Genomic DNA, 27911 nt, shown 5'->3' with positions numbered 1-27911 from the left:
TGCTGTCCTTCCACCCGCTTCACAGGTGAATCGGTGGCTCCAGAGTCCCTGTTCGTGCTCACTGGTCACCGCTCGCCCTGAGAAGCCTCGCTCGGCCCGGGCCTTGGAGGGTGCGTAGAGCCTCCCCAGAAAGAGGCTGTTTCGTCAGAGGTCCGTGTGCATTGTGAGCCGGTGGGCCTCCAGCTATGCTTGAAATACAGCAAGAATTTCTACGGGGATACACTGGGAGAGCCGCAGGGGAGAGGAAAGGGAGACTGCGGCCAGGGTGTGAGCGGCCTTGAGTGATTTGCTAAGGAGTTTGGACTCTGACCTTCCGGCAAAAGGAAGCCACTGAAAGTTTCTGACCAGAAGAATAACATCAAATCTGAGCTTTAGAAAGAGAGTGGAGAGCAAAGAGAAAGGCTGCCCGCCTGCAGGGAAATGGACACCTGGCAAATCTCATGTGGGTCCATTCACAGGCATTGCACTAGGACCATAGTCAATCGATAGAGCTGGGATCGATCGCACTGTAAATTTAAGTTTCAGTCTCAGCATATTTCATTCTCTGGTTACCTGAGTCCTGTATTCTTTCTGTTTTCACCTGTGTTTCTGTACATTTTTTACCCAACAGAAAATTACAGACAACCACAACTGGAAAATAAAGTGACCCTTTTGCAGGCCCTTTGCCTAAATTTAGTTCAAAATTGGTTCAACGTTGTCCCTACGCTGGCTTAAAATGAAAAGTCCCATGATGACATTTTAACTTTTTTTCATGTGAAAGTGATCTTTTACCTCCGCATAAGTTCAAGTTGTCTGATCAGCTCACGGTCTGAAAAATCAAGCAGCACCGGTGTCGCTGACCCCAGGACGTCACCTGGCAGCCTGGAGGCAAAGCCCTGTCCTGAGCCGTGACCTGGCGGGTAGAGAGCCCTGAAGAACAGCCTCTTCGGGGGAAAACGGGAGAAGCGGGTAGCTAGCAGTGGTCGCCTGTCGCCTGCCAGGAACACGTCATGTGGGCTTTCCTCTTAAGGGGGTAGGAGACGGGCACAAAAAGAAAGCCTCCCCTGCAAACAAGGATGTGGCATTGCCTGGAGAAGGACTGCCACGGCTGAGACACCATGGAGCCGTAACTGGAAAAACTAGAGTCCATGGAGGGAGCCTTGTGAGGAAAAAACAGTAATCAGACCAAAAACCCAAGTGTTGCCTTGTGTTCTTAGTTCTGCCACGGACACCATGTCTGCTCAGGCAATCTCCTTGATTCTTTGTTTTTATTTTATTCCCCGCTCGAGGATATTTTTTCTATTGCTTTCCAGAGAGAGAGAGAAAAAGGGGGGAGAGAGACACACACACACATCGATGGGTTGCCTCCTGGATCGAGCCTGCAACCAAGGTACATGCCCTTGGCCAGAATCGAACACAGGATCCTTCATTCCATGGGCTGATGCTCTAACCACTGAGCCAAACCAGCTAGGGCCTTAAATCATTATTTTAAAAATGGTACACTGCAACACTCACTCCCTGCTTCCATAAGCAGTCAGTATTTTTCAATACAGTCAACACACACTTAGGAGACCCTTCTCTGGCCCCAGCCACCCCAGCTGACGGCAGAGTCAGGGCTGGCTCCCGCTCTCCTGGTTTGTCCCAGAGCCCTCAGTGCTGCTCAGACCCCCTTACCGTGTCTGGAGAGCGTGGTAAGCATGCAGGAGGCTCCTCATTCCTGTGAGATCTGGTTTAATCAATTTGGGCTGACTCTAGCAATCTGCATTTTAGCTGATGGCCAAGGCATTCATGTCACCATACAATTTGAGACATATTAGGTCGCACTAAACTGCTTAAGAAAGATCTATTTTCTCTCCTCTTCTTATTCTCTTTCTGCCTATTGAAATAGGTAAAATATTTGAAAGACAGTTTTGATGGATAGAGTTTTGCCTACCCAAACTATTAACACATTTACAGAATATTAACACTCATGTCAGTTAGAACTAGTAAATATTATTTCCTTTACAGTTTTCCAAACATTAAAGACTAGCTTCTATCTTCTAAACATAAGTCTATTCATATGTTGCTGTGTGTCCTTGGAAAAATGAAATCAAATCTATGTCAACTTGTACAATTTTTGAGGATTAAATACCAAAATTGTTCATTTATATATTGTCACCCCCACTAGATCACAACCTCCTAAAAACAAGGATGTATCTGTCCTATCTGAATACATCTTACAACAATACCTACTAGATGGATGAACAGATGAAGGGATGGATAATGGATGGATGGATGGATGGATGATGGATAATGGATGGATGGATGGATGGATGGATGGATGGATGGATGGATGGATGATGGATGGATGGATAATGGATGGATGGATGGATGGATGGATGGATGGATGGATGGATGATGGATGGATGGATGATGGATGGATGGATGATGGATGGATAATGGACAGATAGATATACAGATTTTTTAAATGAGTAAATATGTGAAAGAATGAATTCTGCTTCTAATAACCATTATAAATTGCTGCCAGAATTAGAAATATAAAATATTCCCAAGGGTTCAGCAAAACTTGTCTAATTATAATTGTTTAATAAACTGGAAAAGAAATGTAAAGAGAAGGTGACCGTACTGTACAGGACACTTTAATGCCTTTCCCACGCTTCCTCTCCCCCAGCCTTGCAGCTGGTTGACTCACCGGCGCTGCCCACGGGGCAGAATGATCTGTGCCACCAGCACATCGCGCACCTCTCCCACCGCGATGACACATGTGGCCCACTCGGGTTCCAGCTGGAGGTGTTGGGGGGAGCTAACTGCAGGGGGGCTTCCAGAGCTGGGGAGGAGCCGAGACCATGAGGTCACAGCCCCCCTGCCTCTCCCCCTTCAAAAGCCGCCACCTGCTCCAGCTGCTCAGCGCCGGGAGGAAGCAAGGGCATTTCAGCAGCGCAGGATGTGGTGGGCCCTCTGCGGCCTGCTGGGCTGGCTCCCCCTACAAGGTAAGGCCTCAGGGCTGGCTCCCCCTACAAGGGAAGGCCTCAGGGCTGGCTCCCCCTACAAGGTCAGGCCTTCCCCCTACAAGGTCAGGCCTCAGGGCCGGCTCCCCCTACAAGGGAAGGCCTCAGGGCCGGCTCCCCCTACAAGGGAAGGCCTCAGGGCCGGCTCCCCCTACAAGGTCAGGCCTCAGGGCCGGCTCCCCCTACAAGGGAAGGCCTCAGGGCTGGCTCCCCCTACAAGGTCAGGCCTCAGGGCCGGCTCCCCCTACAAGGTCAGGCCTCAGGGCCGGCTCCCCCTACAAGGGAAGGCCTCAGGGCTGGCTCCCCCTGCAAGGGAAGGCCTCAGGGCTGGCTCCCCCTGCAAGGGAAGGCCTCAGGGCTGGCTCCCCCTGCAAGGGAAGGCCTCAGGGCTGGCGCTCTGGGCCAGCGACCTGGCATCTGGGCAGAGTCCCCGGGGCGCTCCCGCAGAAGGCGGACCAGGGGGGTCTGCGAGTCCGTCCCGCTCACGCCAAGCGCAGCCCTGCGGCGTCCGCGCGCTGACGGGACACGGAGTGTAGTGAAGGCCGTGTCCTGTGGGCCCTGTGGGACCTGTCGGGGACACGCGGCGAGCTTGCTGGGTCCGCCTCTTCAGAGTGTGCCCGCCGGAGGAGCGGCAGCTTTGGGTTTTCAGATTTCCTTGCTGTGTGAGCCTTAGCCAAGCAATGCGGCTTCCCTGAACCCCAGTCTCTGCATCTTGAAATGAAGAGGACAGTGTGACCCACCGATGCCCGGGCCCCTACACGGGTCAAGCTCAAAACGCGGGAGCGCTCTGGGCGCAGCAAAGCGCCGCGGAGCCTGGGCCAGGCAGAGCCGGTCACGGGCGGCGGCCCGCACGCTGTGTCTTAGGGGCCAGCCCCGCTCCGTGCTCACCATCATTCTCAGTTTTACTCTTGGTTTTTAATTCGAATGCAGCATTATGCAAATTAAAGGAAGACTCAGCCGCCTTTTGAGCGCAGGTGCAATTATTCCTACCCCAAGTGGGGGCAGGGCAGCGGGTGTCCCGGCTGACTGCGGCTTGTGTGGGATTCCTGCAGAGGAAACGCTCAGAAAGGTGCTGCTGCTTGTGTGTGTGGCTTGTTTCCAAACATTGAACCTGGGTACACGTGACGTCCCCGTCCCCCTGAATCTGTACCTGCCATAGAATTGATTCGGAAAGGTTCTATTTAAAAAACTAAATTTCCTACTTTACTTAGTATTTCAACTTTTTATTTCATACATTTCAATTTGTGCCTTCTAGTTTGATCCCTAAGGACTTGATAAGTATGCAATTTTGGTAATAAACAATATTAGTTCCTTTAATAAGTGGCTCAAAGAATAGCTACTACATTCAGAAAAACCCTACATTAGACAGCTAAAATTAGAATGCTTTAGATTATGCTGAAGTTTAAAGCCTCTAACTGATCTTAACTTTGTCAGGATTCCAGTTATTATCTCATCAAAATACCTCACAAAAATAAGTTTTTAAATAAAAACAGCAATAATCATGTTTTACGGTAAACCTAAGATGGGTCATTTAGAAATATGCTCAAATACTGTTTATAAAGAGGAGAGAAAAAATATGTATTGTGTAATGCACAGCACTGGGTACTTTCTGTTAACTAGATTTAATTCTAGCAAAGATACTGAGGTAGGTATTAATATCCCCAGTTTACATAGGAGAAAATTTGAGGATAAAAGAAGTTAGAAAACCTGCCCAGGTTTTCACAGCTAGTTAATGACAACATAAATATCAGCCTACAAAGTACATAGTAAAAGTATTTTCTCATGAATCAATGTATGTGCACAGGTGTGTGTGCATGTGTGTGTGCGTGTGTGAGTGTGTACTGGGTTGTGAGAGAAAATGTGTTTCTTAATGTGGAGCAAAAGTTTGAAAGCCACTGATTTACTCAGTTTGGAAGGTCCATTATTGAAAAATCCCGATGTGAAAACTTGGCAAAGGGCCACCCAGTGGGCGTCTAGTCCCACTGACATCTGAGAACTGATTGCTCTCTCTGACCTAAGCTGGCTCAGGCCCACCAGAGTCCCAAATAAGAAAGGGGTTGACTGTGTCCTTTCGTGTTGGTACAGAGGCAGGAAATCCACTGTGGCACCACTATAAATGATCAGCTGTGCTTAGCTAATTGATTACAGGGAGATCCCTCTACCGTCTTCTAGTGGCAACTTCTAAGGCTGCCCAAAGTCTACAGGCCAGAAAAGCCTCACAGTCTCGGAGCCCACACTCCTTCCAAGGTTGTCGTTGGCATAACTAGCTTCGAGGGCTGCTAATCAGTAAGCACGAAGGGTTTTTCAGAATCAATCCCATTGGCCTCTGTTATGGATGGTGACAGTCCCCCAACTTGCACCCTCTCTGCTGGTCACTTGGAGGAGGGTAGGCTACAGGAAACCAAAGGAACAGCTGCAATTGAGTGGGGTCCTGTCGATTCTTCTGACCAGGGAAAGGTCATATGCTTGTTGGCACATATTTGAGGCAATTTCTTTAAAGTTATACTAGAAATAATTTGATTTTGCCAAAGTCAGATTCTTTTTCACACTCATAATTTTCTCTACTGATTCTATCTTCAGAATAATAATCATTCCTCTTTGTGAAGTTCTGATGGACGAAAGTGCATTTCGTCTCCCACCTCACAATAGTCTTGTAAATGAGGCCCTGGCTAGAGAAGTAACTCACTGCATGTCTCTGGTTTTAACTTAGCTCTAGTCTTTATTTTTCAACACAACAAATACAAAGTCAGCATCTTATTACTGAATTGTGCATTTACTCATTTTTAGCCATTAATTCAACTAATACTTAAAATCTTACTCTGTGCTAGGCCCTGGTAATATAAAATGAATGAACGGCAAACCATTTTTCCAAGAGGAGTTTGTAATCCATCCACAGAGACTTACGTGTAACCACTTACTTATAAAGTGCTGTGCTAAGTGCTATAGCAGAAGCCTGTTGAACGCCTTTGGGGACCTGGAGGAGAGAGTAGGTAGGTCATTGTGGGGAAGACGGAGCAGGTAGGGCAGGTTTGACAAAAGTGGTGTAATTTGAGTTTAGTCTTGAAAGAGATAAGAAAGGTCTTCCAGGCCAAGAGAACAGCATGAACCAAAGCAAAGTATCTTCATGAGCCTGGACTTTCGGAAAACAACTGGCCACTTGCATGGAGCATCTGGAAAGAAGTATCAGCCAGTGATATGGGACAAGAAGATAGGAATCAAGGTATTTGGGATTTTGGTCTCATTCTTGCGAGTAACAGGAGCCTTAACAAGTAGTCTAGTAGAGGAAACAGGTGATCAAATTTATGTTTTTCAATGGAACTCTAGAAGCAGATCAGGATGATCAATTCGAGGGAGCAGAGACCAGAAGGAAGTTACTGCAGTGGCCCAGCAAAGAAACACTGAGTGCCTCAGCTAAAGCAGTAATAGCAGTAAAAACGTAAAATAAAAAGATGCAGAAGGGGCGGGGGGACAAATTGATTACAGAGGTGTTTAGGAGATAGAAAGTGGTTCCCAGTATCTGGTGTGCAGTGGCTGGTGAGGGCATTACTGAATACAAGGAAACACTGGAAAGGAGCAGGAGGCGTGCTCGTGCTAGGCGTGCCCGCAGCAGAGGGAGCAGGAGAAATAATGGGTTCCCATTGCCTGTGTCCAGTTTAGGGTCCCTGCAGGACAGGCTCTGTTCTGGAGCTTTTAAATTTATCACATGCAAATCTAACCCACTAAGGTAAGAAAAAGAAAGGATACTAATCCTTTCCTCAGCCGACGGTGATGACCTGCAGTAGAGGCGGAGATCACACTGCAACTCCCAAAACCTTGGGAAAAAGCAAGGACTCTCTAGCAGTGCACAGGTTTTGCCTCTGTGTGCTTCGGCAGGGGCTGTGCCTGCTGCCTGCCGTTTGCCTTGGGAGTGGATCACATGTGCTTTGGCATGAAGTCGTCCCACCGTTGGGACAGTTAGGTAATGGGGTTGGAGGTGGAGATGGTGAAAGGTCACAGGTTCCAGTTCCGTACACAAACCAGTCACAATCAATAGCCCTCACAGACTCAACAAGCAACCTCTTGACACACACTATGCATGGATGGATGAATTCAGTCATGGAAGTAACAGCCAAGCCCAGAAATCAACAGTCACTGAGTGAGCATGACCTGCCAGTGGTAACTGGCGACACCAAGAGAGACAAGTCATTCATTGCCAAGCTCTGCACGCTCAGCCTCTCAGAGCCACAGGGAGCTAATCTGCAGCTGGAACTCCTCGCTCAGACAGGGAAGACTAAACGGGCACACAGCACTCAGGTCTGCCCGAGAAAGGCTGAGTAAAGACGTACATGTTTGCGAGCTTGCAGAGAGGAAGTGGTGAGCGGAGGAGATGCCCCACACCCCATCCATCCCTCTGATGAAGACGGTGAAAGTTTGACTCCAAGCTTTGGTGAAAACAGTTTAAAAGAGGAGTTCCAGTTTAGTTTTAAATGTCAATGAGAGGATCATGGGGAACTGTTACTTAGAAGATGTGCCACCAAAACTTAGGCACAGCCATCCTCTCCCCCCTTAACATGTGCTAGACGCCGTGTGCACATTTCAAGCACTGCAGCGAAGCAGCAGGGGCCAGGGCCTTCTCAGCTGGTGCTCTTGCCTTCTGCAGTGGCTTCCTGCCTCCGAATCAAGCGTGGGGTCTGCATGATAGCCCTGAAGGATAAACAGGCCTGTACAGCCCGAAGCAAGGCTTGGAGCACAGACAGAGTGAAAAACAACAACTAATTTTCTATGCCTCAAACACAGCCCTTTCCATCTAAACTCAGGCACCTGCAATGTGGGCAGTCTGCACAGCAGCCTGGTCCTGCTTTCTCAACAGCAAGAGCAAGCACTAATCTCAGGAGATGCAATTCTTTAGCATAGGCTAAAAAGCCGTACAATTTAATTCATAAGCATGTATCCCAAGAAAAAGACAATGATATACACATGTTTAAAATGAGAGGCATTTATTCATAACCAGGCTGCCGATAAATCTTGCCACTCCCGTCTCCCCAGATGCAGGCTTCCTGTCTGGGCAATCATTTACCAAGGGGAAGAAATTGGCAAAATTTCTAAGTATCAATTCTGGCCAGAAGGATGAAATCAGGGCATGCTGATTACAGTAGTTTCTGTTCTATTATTGATTCAATGCAGCATGTCCCTCCTGCCTCTCAGTGCTCTTATTAAAAACAGGAGAACCTAGATCTCTGCCCACTTGCCTGTGTTGTTGTGCCAGCACGAGGCTGGCATTAAACTATTGCTTTCTAAGCTTGCACCGTGATAGTTCCTGTAAGGAAGGAATGTGAAACATACTCACTGCCCTCCAGAAACTTCAGTCTGTTTATGGGAAGCAAGGTAATGCACAAGAACTAGAGAGCAAAGCAGGAGTCACAATGAAATGGCTGTGGACACAACCATTGGAAGCTCTAGATCAAAGTCTTGGCTCAGAGCCGTTTAACCTTAGAGAAAATTCTGTTGTCACTTCAAAGCCTCTCTGCTAACACCCTTATTACTCAATTATGGATCGGTTTTATAGATTGGAATGTTTCCAAATGACCGGACCGAAGCAGAATTGTGGCCTTATGCCTCAATGCTTTTGTGAAAAAACAATCTTTTTATTGACTCTCTGTTGTTCATTGTAACATTGGCTGATGATATGGGTATTTTCCCTTGGGACTCAGGGAAATTTTTCCCAGGAAAGGCAGAATGAATACAATACAATGACTCTGGGTGGTTACTGCCAGAGGCTCGATTGAAATTAATGACCTAGGAATGCAACAAACGAAAAGGTCTGCACCAATTAATTTCCAGAGCTCTCCAAAGTACCTTTCTTAATACTTGAAATCTGTCACAAGCAAATAATTCCTTTCTTATTTCTCTTTTTGAAAATTTAAAATAATGCAGTAAAACTGATTACATTGTCATTCATAATTTCTACCCCACACAGTATTCTTATGTGCACCGAAGTGTTTTGTACTCTCCTTGATAAGAATTGTCATCCTCAGAAAAAAAATTTAATTTAAAATTTGAAGAAGTAAGAGACCGCAATAAGTGTGCCAATTTATTTTTCTGTCACTATCTTTTTGGGAGACTCAAGTTACAGGTGCTTCAGATCAGTTGTTTTCTATTCTCTGGGGACTGTGACTTGGGGAGTCAGACTGCACGCCTGCTGCAGGGGTGCTGCTGTGGATGCTCCACTGGCCTCCTCTGCGGACGCCCTCTCGGGGTAGGAGCTCTTCTGCAGGAGCCAGCTGGTCCCGCCACGGGCGGCACCACAGTTCACACTCTATCTCCGGGAACCGAGACTTGCACTCGAAGGCTCAGGGGCTGGTTTCACAGAGCAAGGCCAGAGAGGCTGAGGCTCCTGGGTCTCATCACTTAGTGCAACCAAGTTACCTGGGCCTGGAGCTCGCGGCCTATAGACCTGGGTACGGACCCCAGCTCCAAGGCTGTGTGACCTTGAGCCTCTCTTCCCTCAGCTGTAGAGCGAGCCAAATAGTTCTTGCTTTGTAGGGGTAGTTCGAAAGTTAATCTAAATGAAGGTAACATGACCTGTCACAGTTCCTGGCACATGACAGAACAAGTGCCCACAGATGCTCTTCAACTGTCCCGTTTTCCTATCCAGACCCCACCCCTTCACTCAGACCTTCAGGAGCATCTGTCCTGCTCCTGCGCACACATTGCCCACTCCCTGCCTCGCGTTTCTTGGTATTGACTTACGTTTTGTTTCTATAGAAATGTATACGAAATGCTCGAAGAAGTGAGGGAGGTTTGTTGGGGCTGAGTCCCTGCCTGGGCTCAGGAGCGGCCCGGCTCAGGCCAGCCTGACCCTCCCCGATTCTCTCGCTCCGCAGAGGCCTTTAGGACGGGGCGCACAGAGACGGTGACGGTGGAGGAAGGCGAGGCGCTCACCCTGGACTGCATGGCGCCCCAGGCCAAGGCCGCCCCCCTGCAGTGGCTGGCCCCCTCGGGGTACACCATTTTTTTAAATGAGCATCCTGGTAAGTGAAAGAAAAATAAACTGCCCCAGACCTCAACTGGAGGGATTTTCCAGACAGACAAGTGGGTGGGACAGAAAGCCAGCATGAGTCACCCAAAGGGTGGGCTTAGCCCTGCCTACTAATACCCCAGAATCACCCAGAAGCTTGTTATTTCACACCTGGCTACCTTCCGTTTTGTGACAGGAAGTCTGAAATGGAAACCTCACCAGAATGGTTGGTAAAGGGGATTCAAATTATGAACCATATTCTCATGATCCGCCTGGCCCCTCATCCCCACGTCACATTTCCAGTCTCGGTGACCATGAAACAAGCAGCTGCACACAGACACGTAGCCACTAACTGCTCTTCCTTCTCATGCAGCCAGCACCACCCCCACACATGCAGCCAGCACCCCCCCAAACCTGCAGCCAGCACCACCCCCCACCTGCAGCCAGCACCACCCCCCACCTGCAGCCAGCACCATCCCCACACCTGCAGCCAGCACCACCCCCACCTGCAGCCAGCACCCCCCACACCTGCAGCCAGCACCCCCCACACCTGCAGCCAGCACCCCCCCACCTGCAGCCAGCACCCCCCCACCTGCGGCCAGCTGCTTCATTGTCCCCCTGAGCAATCCAGTCCTGTCGCATGCTATCTCCTTCAGCCTTAACAAAGTCCAGATGGCTGAGCTACAGCAACCGATGGGACACACTGCCTTGGAAAGGAGGCCATCACTCCTCTCTGCACAAACACACCTGAGTGTGTCCTCAATGCCTGGCATGGAAAGGGAGCCATTTCTCAGTTTTACTGAGATATTATTGACATATAACATATTAGTTTCAGGTGTACAACATAATGACTTGCTATGTGTGTATATAAATTCAAAATGACCCCCATATACTTACATCTCTTGTTTGCAGGATTCTTAAGCCTATTTAATTCATCTCTGTGAGTAGGACTATAGTAACCCCTCCCCCCGCCCTTCACAATAAGTCATCGTATATCTCCACTCAGTATTTCCAACTTGGAAAGTCTTCAGAACAGCAAATTTCATTCTGCTCTTAAAAAGCAGAGCCTCTGAAAAATGTAACATGCTTTGAAAACATTATTAAGTGTTGATATGTTAGGTGTAAAATAACTAAATATAACTATTTCAAGCTAAATTAACTATTAAGACTAGATTCCAATAGAAGAAATAGATATTAACTTTAAAAACTCTGACAGAAAAACTTCACATAAAGATAATTCTGTTACATGATGCTTTTGCTTCTTTGTGTTGGGTTTTTAAACTCGATGGTGATGACGTCATCAAATGTCAGGCAGGAAGCCTGAACTGAGCTCCCTGGTTCCCAAGCAGGGCTACGTTTGCCTCCAGGGACATTTGCAGGATCTGCAGAGAGTCTGTGGCAGCGATGGAGAAAGGCGGGGGAGCAGGAGGGTTCTGGCATCAGAGGGCAGAGGCCAGGGGTGCAGGTAAACACCTTACAGTGCACAGAACAGCCCCAGGCGAGGAACTAAGGACTCAAGTGTCAGTGGTGCTGAGGTGCGAGTTCCTGCATTCAGTCCAGGTAGCATCAGGACGCAGCCCTGGTTCCAGACAAGAAACAGTCTTCCTTCTCAGCCATTCAAGGTTTAGCAAGTTTAGGCTTGTTCATGTGATAAATCTTAACAGAAGGAAAAAAGAAAGGAAGGGAGGGAGGGAGGGAAGACAAAGCGACTCACTTCAGGAGCCTCTGGTGAGCGAAGGGACCTTCACTTGAGATGGGCTTCCCAGGTCAACAAAGAGTGAAGAGGAACGCTTGCTACTGGCTGGGATTCTCCAGAGTTTGATTTTTTAAACCCCCATTGGCTGCACACCTGGAAAGACTAAGTCATAATCCTTGGGGAACTTCAAATAATAATGAACTATTAAAAATTAAAAATTAAAAGCACCCAGCTGGAGCAATGACTCCCAAAGCTTTTATTTTCCATTCTTCACATTTATTCTGACCAGACATCAAATGAATCAGACCTAAAAAAGGTGGGGCATTGTTGTTGTTTTAAAATATATCTTTATTGATTTCAGAGAGAGGAAGGGAGAGAGAGAAACATCAATGATGAGAGAGTCATTGGCCAGCTGCCTCCTGCACGCTCCTCTTGCTGGGGATCGAGTCCGCAACCCGGGCATGTGCCCTGCCCGGGAATCGAACTGGCAACCTTTTGGTGCTCAGGACAACGCCCAACCTACTGAGCCACACCAGCCAGGGCTAGTGAGGCCTTTTTCATCATGTAGAAAATAGAATTCTTTACAGTTCTTCTGCCACCTGAACCCTCCACCAGCATAGTGTTCTTAATTTCCTACAAACAGAAATAGAGCAAATGGTTTATTTCGCAGACTAGTATCAAAACATTCCCTAAACTAGCTTCCAGCTATTGACAGGCATCCAGCTGGTAAAACTAGAATTTGCAAGTCAGCTCCATTCAAGATGTGATGTTTGTTCCTCTCGTGTGGAAAGCAAGAGCCGCCCCTGCGAGGAGTCGACCCGCTGAGCCTGGGCCTGTGCGGCCCTTCTCACGGCCGCTCCGCCTCTGCCCCGCACAGGTCTGAGGAGCACCAGGTACCAGCTGCTTCACCGCTCGCCCGGCCGGCTCGCCATCCGCGTGGCCCGCGTGACGGCCCAGGACGAAGGCGTGTACAAGTGCCTGCACTACGGGCGCGCCGTGAGCACACAGCGGGTGCGCGTGGTCGTCCTGGGTGAGTGGCTCCCAGCCGGGGCACCCGGAGGCGGGCAGCCTGCGCAGGCACCTTACGGGTCATTTCGGTTTTAAAACGTTGCCTCCAGCGAGCTATCACCTGGGCCCCTCGGCCCCCTTTTGTGGAAAGGAAACAGAAAGGAGCATTTTGAGTGGCAAGCCCTAGATTAAAGTGCGAATTCATGAAACCCATCTTTGGCAGCAATTAACTTTTCTCTCGGGGAACGAGAAAAAGAGCATTAATATTTGACGACCTGAGACCCTGTGTCAGGCACTGCACTAGGCTCGGGAATGAGGCGAGCTAGGCACAGCCTCTGCCCGCAGGAGTCCGCTCGCTAGCTGAGAAAGGCAGCACGTGTGTGTAATGAAGTAGGACATCATGGCAGCGGGATTCGGACGTAGCTGCCCTGGAAAATCAGCTCGCATCCTCTGCCAAAGTTCCCTCTCTCGGTTGGGGGTGGGCTGGGGCTGGGGACACGCGTAGGTGGCAGCCCCCCGCTCGGCTGGGACTTGCTCGGTTCTCTAGATGGGCACTTTGGTTCAGCTCAAGTCTTACGACCTTTACAGTTTTGCTTTCTGTGGCAGAACAGCTCAGTTAAAAACTTAATTCCACATATCATACAAATGAATTTCTTAAACTTCCCTTATTGAGGAACCACAGTGTGGTGCCCTCCATAAAGGAATGGCACAGTGAGAGTGTCAGGAAAGGAGTGGCTCCTGGGGTCTCAAGGACCAATGTGACAGCTCAGGTCTGTCTCGCCCTCACCTTGCGGCCACCCCGCACTCGGCTCAGGCTGCTGTGTGCCCTCGGCAGCCCCACGCCCATGCCCACCTCCATCACGTCGTCTTCTAACGAAGGGTCTAGGGGCCGAGTCCCAGCAGCCGCTGTTCCTTACCGGCCTCGTCTCCCCCATATCGGAGCTGCCAGCACCTAACACATCTGGGGGTACTTGGAGCTGGCTTCGCGCCGTCTGGGTGGCAGCTGGGATTCAGTGTGAAGGGGCAGGTCAGGGCCAACGTGCGAAGCAGAACGGGAAGAGCGAGAGGCCTGACTAAAGCGTGTTCCCAAGACAGGAGTGGAAGGGAAAGGGACCAGCGAACCCTTCATAAGACCCGCGTGTCCTTGACGCTGGGGGAGGACAGAAGCAACTTACCTTGAAGTGAGTGTCAGGCCCAGGAAGTTTAGAGCTGAAACCGTCAGCTCATAAACCAGTCTCTGCCCGTCACAGGCAAGGAAACTGATAAACCAAGGAACTGGGGGCCTAACCCGGGCTCTTACAAGTTGGTGGCTAACGTGGAGCTAGAATTCCGGCCTCCATTCCTGACCTAGTGCTCAGCCAATCACATAACAGTCATATATCAAATGTAAAAATTGTTTTTGAAACATAGTCAGTTTGGAAATTTTTAGGGCCTGATCACGCTCTGGGTGACAAACATTCTGACTATAGCCAAGTAGCTTTCCAGGTACATAAAAGCCCTTTAACTATATTCCTGGAAAAGGTCAGGTAAAAAAATTTGCCCATGATTTAGACCATAACCCACACTGATCCCTGTAGATTATTAGGCTCTGTGCTTTGCTGAGATATGTAGGCCAGCTAATTAAGCACAGAAGAATCTGTTTTTTTCCTAGCAACTCCTTTCAAGTCAACCCTGGAAGCTTCAGTCATCAGAATGCCAAATAGAGAAGAACAAGTTATACTTAAATGCTCCACCGTGAGAAGCAAGCCCCCTCCCCAGATCACTTGGCTGTTAGGGAACCACACGGAGCTCCATGGTAAGTGGAGAAACAGCGCTCTTTCCTCCTTTGTTTTCCTTCCTAAAGTTCCAAGGGATTTTTTTTTTTTTTTTTTTTTAATGTTCTGGCACCCTCTGATGGCAGTGGGTGCCAGAAAACACCATCCAATAATTATTAGTTCTTTTCCAAATTATCCTTATAACCAACCAGTATTACTTTTTAATCTTGAAAGGCTAATCACAAATACATTATTACATGTTCTGTGTAAAACAAGGCAGAAATCTAAAATGTAATGTTTATTATAGCGTCTTAAAATTTGACAAAATTTCATAAAATAAAACAAAATAGAGCTATTACCTGAGAGCATAAACTTTTTATTAGGCATAAAATTGAAAATCCATTTAACATAATACATGGTCTTCCTTATACAGTGTAAGTACCCTGTCATACCCTCAAAGACAGGTGAAAATTATGGAAGCTTGGAGGCTTTTGATTGAAGCAGATAAGTAATTGTCATGCTTAGAACTATTTATAGTTTGTTTATATTTCAACAAACATTACATTTGATTTTACATAATCATAGATTCTTAGAGATGGAAGGACTCTGTATTGTTGAGGAAACCGAGGGTCAAGTGGAGTTCTAGAGAAAAAAGACCTAGAGCCCAGATGTGATCCTCAGTCCAGGGCCAAATGTACAGCACGAATGGTTTCCCCTTTAATTTGCCCTATTCATTAAATGGAGAAGTCTGTGTCTTTGTATTTCACCACATTCGGGCTGTCCTTGCACCGTTACAGGCTCTGGATTTTTCAGTAGTGAAGGGTTTATAGAAGCCCATCCACCCTGTTCCCTGGCCTCCCTGTGTGACTAGGGCCAGGCTCACGGGGCAGCAGCCTGTGGCTGGAATGAGGGTAGAAATGGAACAGGTTTGCCAAGATGTCAAGGCCCCAAGTCTCTGAGAGAACCAAACTCATCTGGTAACATTAAATAGCCCCAACCTCACACACGCCTCAAATGCCGCACAGGTGAAACCTACCATGAATTTGAAGGTGACGGGAAGAAATGTAACAGCAGCAGCACACTCCGAGTGAGCGCCGACGGCAGAAACTCCACCGTGGGTTGCGTGATCCGGCACAGGGGCCTCCGAGGACGAAGGCTGGTAGCCTCCTTCCGCTTGGAAGATCTGGGTAAGAGCTGATGTCTAGAATCATTTTTAATTTCCCTCCGTATTATTCTCTCAAACTAGATTAAACAGCGGGAAAAGTCTTGCAGAGCCAGATCGCTGTCCCAAAGCTCTCCTAATCGCACATTCTCTTAATGATTGAGATTCTCCAGCTGGTGGCCACTGTCCCAATGTTCAGAAAACCCCCCTCGCAAGAAAGCCTAGCACAGCGTCCTAGGCATTTAGCGTCCTGCTAGCCTTTTGAGGATGACAGCCAGCGTGACTTAACCTTGCTTGGTTTCATTGCAGTCACGTTCTCCGAGAGGTCACGGAGCAACTGCACCTTTACATCTAAGCTTGTCTGTATCATTTTATGCGAATAGAAAGCACTCACTCAGTGACATGACATCATCATTATTCTTTACATATGTTTTGTTAAAACTGTTTTAAAGATTTTAGCTTAATCATGTTAATATTCTGAGCAAAACACAAATAACCATAAAAATAAACAAACATCAAATATTAAACACGAAGAGAAGTTGCTTCCGTTGTGAGAATCTCTGTTCCCTGATTCCTTCACCCTAAGTGGAAGAAATGATGTTTAAACTATGTAAAACTTTTTAGCAAAGAAGGACCCTATAAGAAGTGGCGTAAATCACACATCTGTAATTAACAGGCCTCTGGCCTGATTATTTTATACGGCATTTCCCAGTGTAAAAAGAGATTCCTGAAGTACAAGGATTCCCTCACACTAGTGAAGGAGGAGATTGCAGGGTGCAGTGTGTTGGAGAGAGAGCTCTGTATCCGGTGAAAGAACTGATCATGAAAGACGTCTGCTCACGAGAACTTCACTGGGAAAACCGCCGGTGCTGCGGGCCCAGTGGCACTGTTGCTCCGGTTAGTCGGTCCCCTCTCACTACCACATGCTTTCCACCTGCTGCTTTCTCATCAAACCGAAAGCACTTCTTGAGGCAGCTGCATTTAGAAGGCCCAAGGACCCACAGACTGGGCTGTCATCTGACGCAAATATTCCTGCCCTGCTATGATTCAGGCCCCCAGCCTCCACCCCATCCCTGGGAGGGAGCACAGGCCATGCAGGGGATACGGGAGAACTGCCAAAGAGAAATGAGAATTTATCTAATGCTTCTGAAAGACATTCAGATTCTTAAATCAGAGAACCAAAAACATTGACACCGTACCTGGGAGGTCTGAAAAGAGACATGGGGAACACAGCAGCAGGATAAATGAGACGCTCTTCAAAGTGACTTATCTCATCTCTGTAGTATTCCAAATGAGGAATCCTGATTTCCTGTTACTTATTTGAAGATGAGATAAAAACAGAAAGTTGAGCAACTGTGGAACTAAATTTTCAATATTGTTTAATCTTTACTAATTTGAATTTAAATAGCCGTTGAAGCTAGTGGATGCTATATTGACCAGCTGAGGGCTGTGACAGTCTGACCAACTGGAACAATAAACAATGCACCAGCACCCACCCAGTCAAAACCAGTCTAAATGCGTCCATCCAGCAGCTTGCCAACTGAGAGGACAAATCAAAGTGAAGACAAACTCTGCTTTTATATCTACATACTATAGTTTACATATATTTATGCATAAAACAGGTTTTATATATACATACACATATAACATATAGAATAGTATAAAATATATTGTATTTGTATGCATACGTGGTTTTATGTACATATATACATACATTATTACATAGCCAACAAGATATGTAATGTATGTATATACATAACCTGATTTGTACATAAATATATAATTACTAAATTTACATAATATACATTATTCTAGATCTTAATCATTGATAAGTTTTATTCTATGTGTCCCCAATATTTCTCATATTATGTTCTTCTTGTCATTTGCTTCTAGTACTTCTAGCTTGAAATATTCCTGTGCTGCTATGATTCAGGCCTCCCCAGCCTCCACCCCATCCCTGGGAGGGAGCACAGGGCATGCAGGGGATATGGGAGAACTGCCAAAGAGAAATGAGAATTTAATTATCTGATGCTTCTGAAAGACATTCAGATTCTTTCAAGCGTTTTCCTCTATTCATTGTCAGTAACTCTCTTCCTTCAATTTTCTCTGGTATCTTTGTGGCCGCCAGGTTCACTTCAGCCTTATACTCTGTGTTACTCTTTTTCTAATGTTTTCTCACTGGCGCTTCTTCCTTTCCTTGGAGCTCTTGCATGCAATTCAGGCTTTTTTATAGTTTTCAAAAAACTTTAAAGTTTGATTAAGACAAAAACATGTTAAAACCACAGAAATTCTTTGATTAAATAAAAAGTGGAGAATACTCATAGATGTTTATAAAGACATTACCCACCTGTCACACATCAGTATCAATATTTGCAAATTAGCAGACGCCTTTTTTATATGCTCCTTGGTGGCAGGCTGTTCATACACTGCTCAGACCTATGCTAAGCGGAACCCTGGAAACATTTCTAGATATTGTTTAATATTATACAATAACAGTTAGTAAGCATTGTGCAAGCATGTTGTGTGACTGGACTCCTTCATTCTCACAAAAAATCCCAAGAGTAAATGCTATTAGTACCTTCATATTACAGCTACTCAAAAACGGAGCATTCCCAACGTTAGGCATCTTGTTCAGACTCACTGAGCAGCAAGCAAGTAACAGCCCTGGGATTGTACCCAGCCTGAGCCTGGCTGCAGGGCCCCCCAGCAAATGAGGACTTAGATGTGTGATGGGAGGATGTGCGATGGACGGGGGTGAACAGGTGGAGGCAAGTGGAGACAGTGAGTGCCCTTGGCCCGGGACTGCCAAATGCGCCTCCCCGCAGCGGTCCCGCAGGCTGCACCCCAAAGCCCCACAGCGGGCAGATGGCAACCGCGGGACACAGATCCGCAGACCAGCCAGAGCTGCCAGCCACAGGCCTGAGGCTCCTGCAAAACCTCCGCGAGCAGGAGCCGCCAAGTGCATGCTCCAGCCTATTGCACTGAGCACAGTGTGGGCAAAACTGTCCTCCGCAGATGCAGAAGTGTGTTTGTCCCCCTTTCCTAGTTACTGATCCAAAGACAGCTCCAGAGGCCCCTGGGAAGAGCTCTCCACCCTCTCAAGACGCCCAGCAGTCCACCAGCACCGGTAAGTGTCGCAATTGCTAAAACTCTAAAAGATCCTCTCTCTTTGGGAAGTCAGTTTTCCAATGATAACTCTTAAGAACATTTTTAATTTTAACTTGTAACAACACCATGCAGGACCCCCTCCAGCTTTGTGGTGACCTGGAGAAATGCCAAAGTTAACCATCCAGTGGGCTCAGAAGTAGCTAACAGCTTGTAAGCTCCCCCTCCCACTCCCCTCCCCTCTCCTTCCTCTCTCCCCTCTCCCCTCTCTCCCTCTCTCCCCTCTCCCCTCTCTCCACTCTCCCCTCTCCCCTCTCCCCTCTCTCCACTCTCCCCTCTCCCCTCTCCCCTCTCTTCCCTCTCCACTCTCCCCTCTCTCCCTCTCCCCTCTCTCCCCTTCTCCCCTCTCCCTTTCTCCCCTCTCCCCTCTCCCCTTTCTACTCTCCCCCTCTCCCCCCTCTCCTCTCTCCCCTCTCCCCTTTCTACTCTCCCCCTCTCCCCTCTCCCCCTCTCCCCCCTCTCCTCTCTCCCTCTCTCCCCTCTCCCCTCTCCCCCTCTCTACTCTTCCCTCTCTCCCCCCTCCCCTCTCTCCCCCCTCCCCTCTCTCCCCCTCTCCCCTCTCTCCTCTCCCCCTCTCCCCTCTCCCCCTCTCCCCTCTCCCCCTCTCCCCTCTCCCCCTCTCCCCTCTCCCCTCTCCCCCTCTCCCCCTCTCGCCTCTCCCCCTTTCCCCCTCTTCCCTCTCCCCTCTCCCCCTCTCCCCTCTCCCCCTCTCTCCCCTCCCCCTCTCTCCCCTCCCCCTCTCTCCCCTCCCCGTCTCTCCCCTCCCCGTCTCTCCCCTCTCCCCTCTCCCCTCTCCCCCTCTCCCCTCTCCCCCTCTCCCCTCTCCCCTCTCCCCCTCTCCCCTCTCCCCTCTCCCCTCTCCCCTCCCCCTCTCCCCTCTCCCCTCTCCCCCTCTCCCCTCTCCCCTCTCCCCTCTCCCCTCTCCCCTCTCCCCTCTCCCCCTCTCCCCTCTCCCCCTCTCCCCTCTCCCCTCTCCCCCTCTCCCCTCCCCCTCTCCCCTCTCCCCCTCTCCCCTCTCCCCCTCTCCCCTCTCCCCTCTCCCCTCTCCCCTCTCCCCCTCTCTCCCCTCTCCCCTCTCCCCCTCTCCCCTCTCCCCTCTCCCCCTCTCCCCTCTCCCCCTCTCCCCTCTCCCCTCTCCCCCTCTCCCCTCTCCCTCTCTCCCCTCTCCCCTCTCCCTCTCTCCCCTCTCCCCTCCCCCTCTCCCCTCTCCCCTCTCCCCTCTCCCCTCTCCCCCTCTCCCCTCTCCCTCTCTCCCCTCTCCCCTCCCCCTCTACCCTCTCCCCCTCTCCCCTCTCCTTCTCTCCCTCTCTCCCCCTCTCCCCTCTCCCCCTCTCCCCTCTCCCCTCTCCCCCTCTCCCCTCTCCTTCTCTCCCTCTCTCCCCTCTCCCCTCTCCCCTCTCCCTCACACACACACACAATTGTGACATTTGCATTTCCAATGTGGTAAAGGACAAGGTAGAATTCACTTAAGGGGAGATTCATTTCTTTGCTTTTCCATCTGGAATAGACCAAACACAAAATAAAGACTTGGTATCAACAAGGAGCAAAGAAGCAGGACTGGAGAGTTGCTGTTTCTGTCATTGAGGAACAAAATCACCTCCTAAGGTTCCTCAGTTAGCTGGTTGTTAAGAACTTGGGTAGTTTTTAATGATGGCGTTGAACTAGAAATGCAGAACTTAGAAAGCCTGGATTAGACAGTGAGCCCACCACTAGGTGGTTAACTCTGGACAGTGATCATATATTTAATTATATTTACATTTAACTCAGCATAACATCAGGTAACAGCGGTGCTCAGCGAATGAATGGACGCATGCACGCAGTCCTTGTGGCACCCTGAGTGACACCGGCCTCGTCAGGGGACATGCTCCCGCCTCCCCCGGTTCAGACACTGTCTCTGTGACAGAGCAGCTTGGTGGGATAAGTGCTTTCAGAACAATACCATGTTCATAGTTCTGACTAGCAGACCACACTTAAATTTTTTATCTTGAATAATATTTAAAACTAGATGTTTGGAGGTTTTAAAACTGATCAGTACAACATGTGCTGTGTAGTTTCTTTGAAGGACATTGGAGAATGAAAATATTGTGAAGTGGGACGGCCACATTACTTGCTTTAATAATCCAATATTTTTACAATGTTTAGAGTCTACTTGTCTTTAAATTGGCTCACACCACTAGTAAACAACTCCATTTTCTGCTCTGCCTCTTCATGTATAACATGAGAGTTTAAAAATATGGTCTGAAATCCCTTTGAGCTTTCAATTTCTACAGTTTTATTACTGCTAATGACACCCATTTTCAGTAGAAGATGGGTGGTTTCGTTCCCCTCTGGAATGGGCTAAAAAGCCGGAGACTGCAAGGGAAGAATAGGGAAGGCACAGCAGCACCCGAGACAGACCTTTATGGCTCTATAAGGCGCCTTCCCCAGCAGAGGCCCAGCACAGCCCGCTCCTGGGGGGCGCGTAGGTCTGAAGGGCGGGGAGCCTGCTGTTCCCAGCCTCAGGCTGCAGGCTGTCTGCCCACGGAGCCCGGCCTTCTGCCGCCCGGCTGCGGCCTGGGGCGCCTCACGGCCTCCGCCCTCGCTGGCCTGCTTCAGGGAGGAAGCATAGGGCAGGTGCAGCTGTGGCTCCTGAGTCTCAGTGCCGACTCTGCCACTGACCTGCTGCAGGACCTGAGACGCTTCACTCAGCTTCTCTGGAGCTGTTGGCCCAGAGCTGTGCTGAGGAGTAACGTGCCAAATGCTCAGTTTAAGGCCTGCACAGAGTAAATGTTCAATAAACAACACGCACCTTAAAAAATGAGGCAAAGAGCCTGGCTGGTGTGGCTCAGCAGCTGAGCATCGACCTAGGATCCAGGAGATCGGGTTCGATTCCTGGTCAGGGCACATGCCCGGGTCGTGGGCTCGATCCCCAGTGTGGGGCGTGCAGGAGGCGGCCGATCAATGACTCTCTCGTCATTGATGCTTCTATCTCTCTCTCCCTTCCTCTCTCTGAAATGAATAAAACATACTTAAAAAATAATAATAAAGCAAAGTAGGTCAGACGATTTGCAGCTCGTTTTGGAAGATGTGAGAAGTTCCAAATGACCTGTGTTTTTCAGTGAGCATCACTGAACTTGGTCTCCAGAGCCGCTTCGCTGCTTCTGGGTGGCCGCGTGTACATGCGCACTGTACGTGCACAGTGTATGCACACGTCCCGTGTTTCTCTCGCCTTAGTTGCAGGAACGGAGGGTTTTAGTACAACAGAGATTGACAAGGGAGAGGAAGGACGAGCCACTCAAGACCCGGATTTGACCACTGGTGAGTGTCTCCCACCACATGGAGGATAAGCAGTCGGCACTTTAACCTCCCAGTCAGTCCAGTCGTTTTGTCCAGCCCTGCCGTCCATTCCCCTTGACCTCCCTGCTGGTTAGCCGCTCCCTCCCCCTGGCGTGGCCGCCGCCGGCTCCGACAGCTCTCCCGGCCCTGTTGGTTTGCTGCCAGTCCTCCCCTGTGCCTGTTCGCCGACTTCCCTCTTCCCTCCCGCCTGCTGCTTCTCGTGTGTAGAGATGCTCTGATTTTGCGTCCCCTCCTTGGTTCTTTCCTTAATTCCTAGACAGCTTACCGTTCCCAAGACTGTTGCAGTTGCCACCAGGCAGATGTCGTACCTGTGTCTCCAGAACATTCTCTTGAGCACTAGTCCCTGTACCTACATGTCTCTACCTGAATTTTCTGCCATATCCTCAAATTCAGCATTGCTAAGAACTAAACACACCTTCTTCCACAGAATCAGCTCGTCTGAAGTGTCACATGGGCCCAGGCCCTGGTGTCCTCACTGTGCACGCGCGTATGTGTGCGTGTGTGCTTCAAGTGAAATCAGTTTCCAAGGGCTTTCGAGTCTTTCCTTTCAGGTGTTTTGCCCACTTTCAGGGCCACCACCCTGATCCAGACCCTCACCATCTCCTGCATGCAGACTATAACTTCAGGTTCTCCTTCTGTAGCCTATTTTTAGCACCTTCCTGCCCAAGCATCCCTTTGTGCCTTTTACACCTGTGTTCAGAAAGCCTCTGGCTTCCACAGTCTACAGCGCAGACCCTGAGCCCTGATCTGCCCAGAAGGTGCGGGGACCAGCTCCCTCTGCAGTCCGCCTCTGTCAGGTCCTTGCAGGACGAAAACATCCTCTCCTTTTGGTGGCCCTGCCCTCACGTGTCCTAACTGGCCCCGAGGGAAGGAAAGGCTTCACTCCTTACTCCCTTTGCAAGGTTAATGTCGCCACTGAACACTTTCCTGACCACCTCAGGGACGGCGCCTGCCTCTGAATCCCTGAGCACACAATTACGTTAACACACGTGGATCTAAAATTCGGCACAGATAGCTGACTGCTCTTTGTTTTTATTAATCTATTTGTTTACGTCTAGAGAGAACTATCCCAAATAATAGGAACCCTGTCTCACTCAGCCCCAAGTGCGATGCTCTGCAGGGGGCTGGCCCTTCCTAACTGCCTGTTGGCTGAGATGAGGGCACCCGGACATTTAGCAAAGCTGGGGCCCGTAGAAGCAGAATTCTAGGTTTAGAAAGGCCTTTATGGCTCATCTAGTTTCTGGGCAAATGCCTTGATTTAAGAACACATTTATCCCAGCCAAAGTCAACAGATACTCATTTTATTTGCATAGTTTTCAAACTCCTTAACAGCCTCTCTTGCTAAACCACACTTTGCTAAAAACAAATGAAGCCTACAGCTAATTTGAACCCCCTGACTATAATTTAAGTCAATATTCTCACGTTTTCTCTAGGAATGAAAAAGAACTACTTCAATATCGATATAACCTAAAATCCTCTTTTAAATCCTCCCACGATGGCGCTGGTTGCGTTCTTGTGTTCAGAGGGAGCAGTATGAGTCTTTCACCTTCAGGGCAATGCCCGTCCTGGTCTCGCCTGGCTCTTAGCCTGCACTGCCTTTCAGAGGGGCGTGTGCCCCCCCCCCCCCCGTGGACAGCAGGCCCCTCCGACGACCCCAATCCTTTCCTTTCCTTCCAGGCGCAAGTCCACAGCACATGGGGTTGGCAAGGAGGAAGAGCGGCATCCTGCTGCTCACCCTGGTGTCCTTCCTCATAGTCACCCTCTTCATCGTCGTCCAGCTCTTCATAATGAAGCTCCGCAAGGCGCACGTGATATGGAAAAAGGGTGAGTGGGCAGGGGGCCCAGGGGCTGCGACAGGCTGAAAGGAGAGGCCTGCAGACAGGCGAGCTCGCCAGCCAGCGCTCTGCTGCTAGAGGGCGGGCTCATCCATCCACTCGATAAGTGTCGTCACTTAGATAAGCAGCTGTTAGCTTCCCAGGAAACAAGGACTGTGCACCTCCAGGAGCTGTAGGCAAAGACAGCAAAACCCAAGGGGAACTAGAGCAGCGAGGAACTGGAAGTATATTATAGAGGCCTCTGCTCACAACAGGATACAAGACAGAGAGCTCACCCTTCCTTCCCTCCCTCCCTCCCTCCCTCCCTCCCTCCCTCCCTCCCTCCCTCCCTCCCTTCCTCCCTCCCTCCCTCCCTCCATCCCTGCATCCCTCCATCCCTCCATCCACACATCCACCCATCCCTCCATCCCTCCATCCACCCATCCCTCCATCCCTCCATCCACCCATCCCTCCATCCCTCCCTCCATCCCTCCCTCCATTCCTCCCTCCATCCCTCCATCCACACATCCACCCATCCCTCCATCCCTCCATCCCTCCATCCACCCATCCCTCCATCCCTCCCTCCATTCCTCCCTCCATCCCTGCATCCCTCCCTCCATCCCTCCCTCTATCCCTCCCTCCCTTCATCCACCCATCCTTCCTTCCCTCCCTCCCTCCCTCCCTCCCTCCCTTCCTCCCTCCATCCCTCCCTCCATCCCTCCCTCTATCCCTCCATCCCTCCCTCCATCCCTCCACCAATCCCTCCATCCTTCCATCCCTCCCACCCTCCGTGCAATAATCATTCACTGAGCAGCTACTGTGTGCCATGCATTAGGGACACATCTGTCAACAAGACAGACCAGGCTCCTACACTCAAAGAGTTCTTATTTTAGGAGTGGTCAATCAAAGGTTGAGTATAGTAAACTTTTTTAGTCCCATTTCTACTTTGAAAACATGCATTCAGCTTCCCTCAAGCATAATATGTTAGTAATTTTTTTCTAAGCATTCTGATTAAAAAGTTATTATTGGAAACAAAAAATATATAATTAGCATAGAAAATACCTATTAAAATACATAGACTCAACACCTGTCAGAGCTAGAAGGGACCTGAGAAATGATCCAGAATAACCCACCTACTCAATTCATTCTATAAATGTGTGTCAGGACTAAAGCCCCTTTATTTCTGACAGTTATATAGCCTGTGTCATCCAACACAGTCGCCACAATATGGCTATTGAGCACTTGACATGTGGCTGGTCCCTTCTGAGATGTGCTGTGAGGATAACACGCGCCCCATTTTGAAGGCTCAGCGCGTGCACGCACACACACACACACACACACACAAGAATATAACATACCTAGTCCTGATATATTGGGTCTACTAGTTAAATGATACTAACTTAACCTCACCTGCTTTGTTGTACTCTTTGAGCATGGCTACTGCAAAGTTTAAAACTACACGTGGGACTTGCATTGTAGTGCTGCTGGACAGCACCGACTTAGCCACTTAGGGCTCACACACCTCCAGTGACAGAGAACTCATGTCTCAGGGCAAAATACTACACCTTTGGATCGCTCTGCCCCTCTTAAAAGTAGCACTTCTCCATGCTAGAGATCAGCCTCTCTGGGTACGCAGATGGACTAGCATTCTCATGACGGGTAGACTTGGCAGCAGGTCTGGTTTCCCGTGTAGCTGAACAACGGGAAATGCCCGAGTCTTGTTTCCAAACCTCCCATAATGCGCCACCCCCCAGTCCTCTCAGGACTGTTGGAGTGGTTTCTTCCCAAAGGAGCGCGTTTGATTCTAAGCTGCTTCGTCTGACCTCTGAGTTCTTACACTGCGTGCACACACCCGTGGGACTCATGGTAAACAATGAAACATGATTTGTTGAATGACTGACATGAGGTATGGGAGGGGGACGGTAACTCCGTATTATACAGAGACAGAGGTATTGTATCACTCACACATATCTGTGTACATATAGATGATGTCTGTGGCCCCTGAAACTAATAATTTTCTTTTCTTGCAGAAAATGAAATTTCAGAACACACTCTAGAAAGTTACAGATCAAGGTCAAATAATGAAGAAACATCATCCCAGGAGAAATATGGCCAAAGTAAGTCTACATGTGACCTGAGGTTTGAACACTGAGGTTCATTGATTTGTTGCCTTTCAAGGGGAGCCTAAAAATAAAAATTTGATTTTTAGCAGTATAAAGCCGCCTGCCTAAATCGTCGTGTAGAACTTAAGGAAGCGCACCTTAAAAAATGAAAGCATCAGTTGAGTTCATGGGGCTGGCGATGTTGGGAAGCCTTGTGGAGTCCTCGCCGACACACGGGCACAGCTCTGGACTTGTCCCTCCCGTGCCCCAGAGTACCCAGTAGACTCTGCCCTGTCCTCATTTTGGGTATATTGATTTAGCTACGACAATACTCCTGCAGGCGGTAATTGGATTTGCTCTCTGTGTATCCCCGGATCCCAGCACAGGACTTGGCACAAATGGAGTGTTTAATAAATTGTATTGAATAAATGAATACAGGGCTTAACTCAAGCAGAAATGCGTCAGATTTTTTGGATGACTTCATTGCAACTCCTCAAAGTATATAAAGAAAAAAAATTCATTTTAAATGTATCTTTATTGTTAAAAGTATTACAGACGTTCCCTTTCCCCCCATTGACACCCTGCACCCAGCACCCCCCCCCCCCAGGCCTTCTCCAGAGTATCCTCTGGGTCTGTAGGTTATGCATATGTGCATATAATTTCTTTGATTAATCCCCCCCCACCTTCCCTCTGAAATTTGTCTGACTGCTCCATGGGTCTACATCTGTTTGAAACAGAGTCTAAAAGGAAAGGTGGGGAGTGAGGGGGGGGGGAGAGAGAGAGAGAGAATTCCTGACAAAGATCCAGTAGAGAGAAGTAAATGTAAAGCAAGCACCTTATACCTCCCAGCATTTTGCTCCTCGGTGCACATGCACTTACTCTGCCCACCAGGAGGAGCAAGGACTGCAGTGAGCTTTGCAGCTAGTTTCTGTCGGTTTCGTAGGAAGTGTGTCTTTTACAATTCTGCTTTTTCTTTTGACTTAACAGGGTGTAAAATGGAAAGAAAGGGCTGTACTAGCAGGGAAGGGGCACAAGTGAGGGGACTGTGTGGGGATGGGGGCGGGAGGAGAAATGCCTCTGCTGCGGTGCGGGACTGCAGCCCACGTTTCCCTGACATGAGCTCCCTCGAACCGTCTGGCACGCAGAACGCTGCCCACGTATCGTATCGTGTGAGTGGGGCTTCCTGCGCCCATCCTCCCTGGAAGGCAACCCCAACAGGAGAATTACAGCCTTTCAGGAAAGAAACACCCTCCGCTTGGCTGCTGAACAAGCAGAAGCCCCTCCAGGCCGGCTTTAAGAAAATGTAAAGTGAGCGCCTGCACTCAGGCCTGCTCCCTAGCCAGGGCCAGCCAGGGGCCTGCCGGCCAGGGCCCCGCTTTCTCCTGGGCTCCCGCACCCCCTGAGCCCTCCAGGCTCTGCCAGAGCGGCAGGGCCCAGAGCTCCTTCTCCCATAGCCCCGTTCCTTCCTGAGTGAAACTCGGCTGAAGACAGTGTGGTTTTCCCAGCAACACATGCTACTTTATAGCAGAAATGTCCATATATTTTATTTCAGCTGTATGAGTATAATTTTTATTTAAAAAGAGCTTTTAAAAGTTAGACTATCACATGTGTTCAGATCACTTATATGCATCCGAGAACTTCAGATTCAATTTTTAATACCTTAACATATGGACCTAAAAATACCATGTACAGTGTTTCAGATAAAGGGGTGCAATGCTGTTCAAGATGAATCCTTATCTTCGACATGTTTCTCTTTCAGCTTCCCGTTCGAAGAGCTGCATGGACTACATCACACAGCTGTACTCAGAAGCAAAAACACACAGGAAGAAAAACACCCAACATACAAAATTAAAAGGAAAGCAGGCCTGGATACCAGAGAGCATTGTGTAG

At 49.0% G+C, this 27911-nt stretch overlaps 1 protein-coding gene across 1 annotated transcript; it reads left to right on the top strand.

Annotated features, from left to right (window-relative positions):
• The first annotated feature begins 2923 nt into the window (after nucleotides 1-2923).
• Nucleotides 2924-27911, top strand: LOC148090770 (cytotoxic and regulatory T-cell molecule-like). Its single transcript, XM_087828417.1, has 10 exons — nucleotides 2924-2969; nucleotides 9851-9997; nucleotides 12558-12710; nucleotides 14340-14483; nucleotides 15468-15629; nucleotides 18651-18731; nucleotides 21983-22066; nucleotides 23783-23929; nucleotides 25950-26036; nucleotides 27781-27911. The coding sequence occupies exons 1-10, from the start codon at nucleotides 2924-2926 to the stop codon at nucleotides 27909-27911; spliced, it is 1182 nt and encodes a 393-aa protein (XP_087684543.1).

This window comes from Miniopterus natalensis, chromosome 20, assembly GCF_054644295.1.
Source record: "Miniopterus natalensis isolate mMinNat1 chromosome 20, mMinNat1.hap1, whole genome shotgun sequence".
Lineage (NCBI taxonomy): Eukaryota > Metazoa > Chordata > Mammalia > Chiroptera > Miniopteridae > Miniopterus > Miniopterus natalensis.
The sequence above is the reverse complement of the archived record's forward strand: the minus strand, read 5'-3'. Positions and strand labels throughout refer to the sequence as shown.